At 38.3% G+C, this 9,636-nt stretch overlaps 1 protein-coding gene across 1 annotated transcript; it reads right to left on the reverse strand.

Annotated features, from left to right (window-relative positions):
* Nucleotides 1–5,866: 5,866 nt before the first annotated feature.
* On the reverse strand, nt 5,867–7,321 carry LOC104269270 (NEDD4-binding protein 2-like 2). The gene has a single exon (XM_009868121.1). The coding sequence runs from the start codon at nt 7,319–7,321 to the stop codon at nt 5,867–5,869; it is 1,455 nt and encodes a 484-aa protein (XP_009866423.1).
* Between the last annotated feature and the right edge of the window lie 2,315 nt (nt 7,322–9,636).

Raw genomic sequence — 9,636 nt, forward strand, 5'->3', positions numbered from 1 at the left:
TGTGTGAGCAACGAGGGCGACATCGTCAGCAAGCTTCTCCCCAGCGACAAGGTGGTGTCTGTGGAGAAGACTGTATTATACATTACTCACATTCCTCCATGTTTATTGTCCCACAGGTCTGTTGGTTAATCTTTAGGATTACTGAGGATCAGAAGAAACTACTAATGATGCAACTGTCGAATAGTAAGATCAAAGCTGTGTATGAGCCATTTTTTCCATTTTTGCTCTTTCTTCCTTTTCCAGAGTATTAAGTTTACTTTAGAACAAAAAAAAATACTATTTCAGAAAGCAGAGCACGATATACCCAAAATACAGCCACTTCTTTTGGATATTGTTCAATAATTATTTTTGTTAAAGCTTTTTTTTTTTTTGCGCTCTCCTGGTTTAGGAGAGCATGGAAGAATTCAAAATCTATTTTTGTTCTAAGGCGATAAAATGACATCAGTAAATTATACACCACGCACAACAGCATTTTTTTCATATCTATTCCTCTCTTGCATAAAATATTTAACATGAATTCATATTCATTAAGTTACTTGGCCATGATTCCACACATGGCTCAATTCTCTTATTTCCAGTATGCTACATTTACCAACTAATAATGCTAGAAAAACTGGATCTATCTTCTGCATTTACTCTTTGTGTGCTGAATGCATATACACGCATCTTAAAAGTAAGGACCATTTGCCTTAGTAAAAGAGACAGCAAAAAATAACTGGGATTCTTCTGCTAGCTGAGTAGGAATTCCCCTACAGCTCTTAGGAGCCTGACCATCAGGTTTCTGTAGAAATATATAGGAGTTGATGAATCAACATTAATGGGACTAATGGGGCATTCATTTTTGTTCTTACTTCTGGGAACTGGCTCTGTTCACTCAGTGTTCTAAAGAATAATTCACTTGCTCATATTCTTCTGTTGGATCTTCCAGACATCATTAGTAGCAATAAAGAAACACAATGACGAGTGTTAAACAGTCTTGCAAACTTGCAAAGCCATAATCCTACAATTCCATTATTTGGGAAAGTAAAGTGACTACCAAAGAGGCCAGAGTAACAGAACCCTTACCCTATATACAACACACAAGCTATCACAAAGTAATGAATTTATGAAATTAAACTTCAATTATTACAGCACTGGTCATCATCTGTTTCTAAATTGTAAAATTAAATCATAAAAATATAACATTTTAAAAGACTGACAATCAAATTTTACAATCTCATACTATTTAAAATTGTAGAATTTAAAACACAAAACATACTTGTCAAGGTTATATGGAATGATTTACATTATTTCAAATGTGTGTTTGGAAAAAAATTATCTCAGGATCAATAACTAGGAAACAAACAACAAAAGCCACATCTATGCAAAGAAAGCATCATTAGTATCAGAGACATGATATTGCACTTTTGAGAGATGAAGAAAAAAGAAGTGAGATAAATACAGTTCTTGGAAGAGCCAAATTACAGATCAGGGAGCATCAATACATGTACATGCCTGAAACGAGCAGCAGTATTATCCCGCTACTGTAATCCAGCTTTTTCACATTAAACCTTCCCTGCAATTGAACACCCATCTTTGAACGTAGTAGGGCAATTAATTTAAAGCAGCTCATCTACTTTTCTCAGGCATGCTATCTGATCTAATAGAAGATAGTAGCTCGACATACAAAACTCATCTTGGAACTAGAATGCTCATAAAATGCTCAGTGAACCAACATACATTTTTTCCAGTGCACACATGCGCACACACACACACAAATCCTGTCTTCATTTCTCTTCAAAACTAAAATCGTCCCCCAACCTGCATTCAGGTTAGTCTACTTTGACAGATGATTTTATAATACAGAAGAACTTGTCGAATCTAACAATTCACCTATTTAAAATAGCTAACATCACAGATGAGGAAAACACTAGACAATAACTAAATATAACTTTAAAATCTGTAGTATTGCTAAGTTATATAAATGCTATCTTAAAAGCATTGCTTGTAATACTCCTTAAAGAGATACATAAAGAGAAACAACAGCACACAATTGTTTCTACACACAGCTATAAATACTAACTCTTTAACTCCTCCGTTCAGGAGACTGAGCTCTCAGGATGAATGGCCCCAGATGAAAATTGTCTTTATATATTCCTGGCAACGGATTTAATTCAAAACATTCTTCTTAAATGACACCAATATTTGTTCTTTCAACCTCATTAAGCTTCTTTTTATTCAAACTGATGTTCAGATATTTAAAGAGGAATGGAAAACTGCAATTGCTGCCCAGTAGTAAAATACCATCAAAATCTAAGCCTGTTCTCTTCTAACTTCTTCCAGCATTGTAAGAACACATTATCACTTCTAATTATAGCAGACTTTTGTTACTTGGGCTAAAGATATGATTCCTGGGTACGTGTTTCGCCAAACTGGGGAAAGATGAATCTGGGAAGAAAGTGAGTGGAGAAGAAGGAACTAAGAAACCAGCTTGGAAATTAGGAGCAGATGTGGACCTAGTAAGCACAGACCAAAAGCCATGGTTGGATAGGAAAAGGAAAACACAACTGGAAATAAATGGATAAAGAGATAGGAACTCAAATGAGCCTCAAGAGGCTGAGATTGTTTAGGTCTGGTGAATGCAGGAAATAAATTGAGGAGATGCGGGGAGATATCCAATGAGCAGGAAACCACCAAATTTCGTACATGAGGCAAGCAAAGACAGGACCCAAGGAACAAAAGGTTGCTCAACCTCACTTAACCTCAGTTCTGGAAAGACATGACAGTATATCCTCTCAGAAACTATTTCCAAACATGTGAAGGAAATGAAGGTAATCGGGAAGAGTCAATGCGGGTTTTGCAACAGACTAATCATTGTTCACTGACCAGGCTGCACTCTAGGATGAAACAACTGCCTTTGTAGATGAAGACGGAGAGATGAATGTAGCATACTTAGAAATTACCAAGGCTTCCAACATCATCTCCCAGTCAGTAACAAGCAGAGTACAGCAGGGATAACAGCGGGACAATTTTTTTCTGTATCTTCATTGTTAACCTGGATGATGAGGCAGAGAACTGGCAGATGACACCAAACCAGTAGTGATGCCTGGCTTCTACCCAGAAGGCCATTATGAAAGTTCAGCACTGGATTAAACAAAACATCATCAAGCTCAATAAAAAGAGGAATGTTCTGCAACTGGTAAAAAAAGAAACCTAAGCATCAGTACAGGAGGGAAAGTGATTGGTTGAGCAGTCGTGCTGAAAAGGATTACAGTGGACCTGAAACTGGAGATGAGCAAGTGGGTGTGCTCTCATCAAAAGAAGAGCAAACCACATGCTGGGCTTTAGAGAAAATGTGGCCAGTAGGTCAACGGAAGGTATCATCCACAAGCTACCTGCCTCTTGAGCAGTCACTTCTGAAACTCTGAGGCCTGTCTGGGGCTTCCCAGTTCAAAAGACGTGCTGAAAACAATCACAGGGTTGAACAGATGGCTACGGGCATACAACCTACCAGGAGAGGTTAATAGCAGCTGGGGTTGTTCAGTCTGGCAATAAAGACAGTAAAAGGCCATTTGATATCAGCCTATTAGAGTGAATAAGCCTATCCCTTTACCTGAAGGGAAGCTGCAAAGCTGAGGAGCCAGATTCTACCAGCATGTTATAACACAGGAGAACACACGCAAATTATGGCTTAGGAACTTCAGTTTCAAGATTAGGAAGAACTTCCTTACTAGGAAGGTAGTACTGTGCCGAAAAAAAGTTTGGAGACTGTGGAATCTCTGTACTTGTATATTTTTCAAGATCAGGCTAGACAAAGACGGCTGATCTGATCCAACAATAGTCACAGACCTGCTCAAAGCAGAACGACAGACTAGCTGGCCTACACGAGGTCAAAAAAACATGCCTGTGATTCCAAGCAGTTGGGATGAAAGAGTCAAAACAAAACAGACTTCAGTGGAAGATTCAGGACAGACACTGGCCAAGTTTGAGAGTAGGAGGAAAAACGCCTATACCTACAAACCCTTACTTTGCACAAAATGCAGACAGGAATTAAAGATTTCTGTGTATCACTACTGCTCTGCTGGCATTTCATACTTGGAAAACACTTGGAAGATGCATCTCATTCCCTTCCATACAGATGATGACAATTTTCTGCTTCTCCTTCACAGTCATTCTGACAGCACAAGTGGCAGAGGTTTGCCTGCAGGTGCCAAGCCTGCAGAGATATCTGTGCGTACTAATACAACATCAGAAGATTGTATTTGCTGTCCTAGTCCACACTGCAGAATTCTATGAGGTTACACAGAAGAACATGTTCAAGTTTATCAAGGATAAGACTTAATTAATAACACGTATATTTTCCCCACAGGCAGCCAGTAACTCTGTGATTTTTTTCCCCACCAGGTACCTAAGACCCTGAGACATGATTTCATGGGAATTAACAATTGCAACCAAGCACTGAATGCAAAAACCTGCATATACTGAAGAACATGTCCTACACGTCCTACAGTTCAAATTCAGGATCCACATTTGGTGACTACTCTTGACCTTGATCTCACAATGCACAATTGTTAAATAAAATGCGCAAAATAATACGATGCGATGTTAAATACAATGCGCAATTGTTAAATAAAATTAGAAATAAATTGTTAAATAATTGTTAAATAAAATTAGAAATTGATTTCACTACCCAGAAGAAAAAGCATGAATATGTGTTCACGAAAACCTCAAGATATTTTGAATATTTCATATGAATATGAATATGAAAATATTAATATGAATATAAACATGAATATATTAATATTTTTTGAGAAAGGTTCAGAGACAATACAGCACACCAAACATGAAATACACAATATTTTATATCTTCACATTAAGTATTATCCAATTCCTGCGCTTGAATGAGGCCGCATTTTATTCAGGGGATTATTTTTGAAAATTCTCTATGTTGCTTTCATATACCCACACAGATACATGCAGCTTCAAAAACGTAGGTTTGTAAAATAGGAAAATCCGTAACTAAAATAACTAAAAAATATTACAGTTAAAATTATACAAACATGTAAGTTAGTCATTTTTAATAGGCATTCTTCTATGATACGGAGATCATGGTTTCTTAAACATCAGGAAAAAAACCACAAACAGCAAGGTTACTTCTTTATACAAAAAAAAAAACCAAGGAAAAACATGATCAATGTATCTATTTCATAGACTCTTAGCATACAACAGAAGATAACCACAGAAAATATTCCAGTTGCAATGTATAGTTTCTGGATGAAGCTCAATCAGTAAGCACTGACACAGTAAGAGAAACATATTTTCACTTAATAGACACAGTGTGCTCTACGTCAACTTATATGCTTTTTAAACTAGGCCTCCAAAAAAGTGAAAATCCAAGTTGGAGGTGGTACCTGCTTTTAACTCTGACAGTTTTCAACAAGTAATTTTTTAAGGGAAAATAACACTTTTCTTGCGTACTGTTCAAAATCAAACAGATCTACGCTGACAGACTATAGTATGAAAAAACAAGATGAGATTATGTTCAGTTTCATCAACACACTGAAAACACGTTAAATATTTGCAGAAGAGTAAAATTCTTCTAATTGTCCTTGAAGATTTTTGCATGGGCACAGGAAAGTACTTCTGGGTCAGTCAAATTAATGCTGTTAAGATTTGACGGAAGATTTTTTTTTTTTAATAAAGGAATTTAAGAGTAAAAAAAAGCAGCAGGCCATCGTGTAATATTTACTGGCATTTGTCCTCATGAAGTAAAAATTACCACATTTTAATAGCCTAATCTACGTATACAAAGTTTGCCAAGTGCTTACAGACTTTTAAATTTTTTTTGAGACTAAAAAAAATGATTTCTCAAGCTCTAAGTCTCGACTTACCGAGAAAGTGTTGATTTCCCTGAACCAGGGAGGCCTCTTAAGATTAGGAGCCATTTCTGTGAGCAGAACCTTCCTTCAGGCAACTGCAAGGAAGAAAAGCTGTGCGTTCCTTCTGTACCGTCAGCCTTTGGCTCCTTCCAACGCTCTTCTCTGGTTTCACAGAAACCATTATTTTGAAGTCCATTCTGCTCATTATTTCCATTTCTGAAGACCTGAGCAGTATGGATATCAGTATGACCAGCATACTTGGTACCTTGATCAGGCAACGGACCATGACTGTTGATATCAGTATTTCCACGGTAATCTTGATAATTTTTGTAAAAAACTTCACCATTCTGAGAAGGAAAAGCATTTGTTTCTTGTGGTGGTGAATTAAGTATCTGAAAATGCAACTGATGGTTGAATCTAGGAGGAGGAGGAGGAGGAGGTCCCTGAGGTACTACAAAAGACCCTGCTGACTGCCAAGCAGGTCTGAATTCAGGCACTGAGTAGTTCCAAATTTTAGAATCCACTTGTCCATTAAAGGTACCATCAGTTTTCCAGCCACTTGTTTCTGCTACAAACTGCTGCTCATTGCTTGTTTTCTGACTGTTCTGTTCCCCAAAGAAACACTGTCCATTCTCATGAAACGGTTGTGGGCTGCCCAACGACAGGCGTTGATAATCCTCTTGCGAGGTTTCACTACAGTCATACGGAGAGCACTGTTCCTGAGTAGTTTCAGTTTCTTTTTCCTGAAAATTAGTAGTTAAATTTTCATTTTCCAGCTGGTGAATTTCCTTATAGAACTGGTCCAGTTCATCATCTATTTCTGGTGCAGCAGAAGAAATAGTCTGCATCTCCTTTGCTTCCTTTATTTTGGCCCTCTTTTCATGCAATTCATTCTGATCTCTCTCATTGCTTCTACATTCATTGCAACTGCCAGATTTGTCCCGTCCATTACTTTCAGCAGGCTTGTAAATCGGTCCGATAAATTCTTTGCTTGTAAAAAACTCATCATCTGATGCATTTCTATTTAATGAGAATGATGTACTGCTATTCTTAGTATTATCTTCACCAGCACTATTTGTAATAAAAGGGTCGTTCTTTTCTTCAACTTCAGTGTCATTTATTGATGCAAACGGAGGATTTATGTTCTGCACAGTTTCTGAATGAACTGGCTGACTAAGCACTAGATTATTTTCAGGGAGCACTTCATTCAGTGCTCCCAAGACCTCAGCAGGTATTTTCTCTTGCTTCTGCATTTCACATTGCCATTGGTTACCTGAGGCATATGCTGGTACCAAATCATCTGGTGCTCTCTCAGTGTGCACTTCCTCCCAAATACCTTGGTTATCATCATCAGAGGGTTTCTCATAAGCCCTTTCTGTTGACTTCATTTTTTTAGAACATGGTTCAGTTGCAACTTCATCCTGATACTCCAAAACCCTTATTCTACTTTCAGCATGAAGCATCTTAGGGAAAAAAAAATGTTATCAGCATGCGCATTTTAAAAGTAAATAATAAAAAAGCAAAAGTTATTCAGGCCTATAATATGCATCCTCACACGTCCCAAAATGTACCCAACTAGAAGAAAAGCGGACATCGCATACCTGAAGTATTTTTTAAACAAATCTACCACATTACTGCACACATCTAGCAAACAACTACAGTAGTGCTGTACCAGCCTAGAAGTCATATTTTATACCTTAAATAATTTACAAATCCCACTTTCAAAACATGACTATTTGAAAAATTAATTACATCAACAACCTCTGTTCTCTACTGACCTATGTTCATCTGCCAAGTGTTATAAATCCCTTTTAAAAGACAAATGTGTGCCAATTTCCAATGAACAAACTGATGCCTGACATCACTGTTAAAATGACCACCAAAAATGAAAATACTTCAACCATGAGGATTATTTTCTGTGACACAGACTGAACTCAACTAATTCATTTAACACCAACCAAATAGATGCCGGATGGCATTTATAATTTGGTACTTGTCAAATAAGACTTAAAATCAAATCTGCAATCTGTTACTACGTTTCTGGTTTTGGAACAATTAAAGACCTTTGTTAGGGACCAAGACCACTTGGTTGTACGTTTTCTAACAATAAACCCCAGAAAAGCAATCCCTGCTCCAAACAGATTGCACTCCCAGAATGAGCCACGAAGTTTCCGAAAGATTCACAGATGAGAGCAATTAAAAACAAAGCAAGACAGCATCGACCACCATAACACGTTGTCATGCCACTATGAGTCAGAATTACTTGGATCTTCCTGTGTATTCTAGGGGTCTAGATAAAAGGCAATAAAGAGCAACAGTCATTTAACTATAAATCAAGTGCCTAGTAGTTTATTCGGTAAACCCCGCCACCCAAAACAAACGCAGTACCACACTAGAAAGTATTTCTTCTACCAGGGAGTTTACTCTATACCTTTTTTGAACAACTTTCTAAGAGTACGTATTAACAAAATGACATATGCTTTTCATTCTGGGCATGAAATGAAAGGTTTTTTCTTTATCTGAAAAAGATCTGGACGTAGTACTAAGGAAAGATTTGCCAGTAACATTTACCATATCATGTTCACTTGCAAAACTGACATGAGAAGGTGTCCCTTTGGGCACTTTCTCACCCACTATCCAAAGGAAGATAATCCTGCCAACGTTGGTCTCAAAATGCCTAAACCAGGACAATTTTACTGTCTGCATTCGACTTTACTACTTGGGAAAAAACCACTAATGTCAGAAGGGGGGGAAATATATCCTCTTCCTCATAACTGGTGGAACAATATTGTGCGTACTATGGTCTCCCCTCAAGAGACATACACTTTATTCATACCTCCAGCTTCTCATTTCCTCCTTTCGGTAAATTAGAAAGCAAGCATGGCATTGTATCAATTGTGGAATCTACTCCCCATCTATCAAAATCAAAAAATGTTACTCTACCTCTATGCACAAACAGGATTGGTAAAAATACCCCTGTCACTTCACTAGCTTCTGTGTCCTCAGCTGTCTTCTGGGATGGTGTTTTAACCAGAGCCTGTATTCTGATGTGGAATGGTATCTGGGAGTGTGAACACTTGCTGCACAACAACGGAGGATGCTGCTCTGACCAGCCCACACAAGAATATCTTTTCTTTCTGATCTTTAACAGACTTTCTGTGACTACCCTCTGGGACTGTGAAGTTACAAGTGAAAACTTCTCTACCTGCAATCCTGGGGCCTACAGAGCAAGTATGTACTGAGAAAGCGCAATCTGTGTGGCAGTTTTGCCTCTTGAATGGGCTGGCATAGATCTGTCCTATTTCTGTAACTGGTTGCAAGCACTGAACTGGAGCTGGCACATGTCATCCTGAGATATCCCTGACGAGCCTCACCTCATGCTGTGAAAGGAGTCAACATAAACTCCAAAATAAAAGAGAAAAAACCCAACTGGCAAATGCCCACCTGTGCCCCTTGCCCAGCAAGGGCAGATGGTTGACCTGGCATCACTAGGTTAGCAGTTGGGCTCGATGATCTTAAAATATCTTTTCCAACCTAAAGTGTTCCACGATTGCATGTGACTCAGCAGGCTGGAACCCACAACACTAAATTACCACTTCAACTAATCTGACAAACATCCAGAAGACCCGACCAAGTAACTCAAAGCCTTAAGCTCCATCTGTACAATAAATTTCCAAGTTGGAGAAAGAAGGGGTGTGCGACAGAACTTCACAGACGAGGGAAACCGACCGGCCTTGCTTGCACGATCACCTCTTCCTGTGCACGGCGGTGACAAGGC

Source organism: Apaloderma vittatum, unplaced genomic scaffold, assembly GCF_000703405.1.
Source record: "Apaloderma vittatum isolate BGI_N311 unplaced genomic scaffold, ASM70340v1 scaffold41074, whole genome shotgun sequence".
Lineage (NCBI taxonomy): Eukaryota > Metazoa > Chordata > Aves > Trogoniformes > Trogonidae > Apaloderma > Apaloderma vittatum.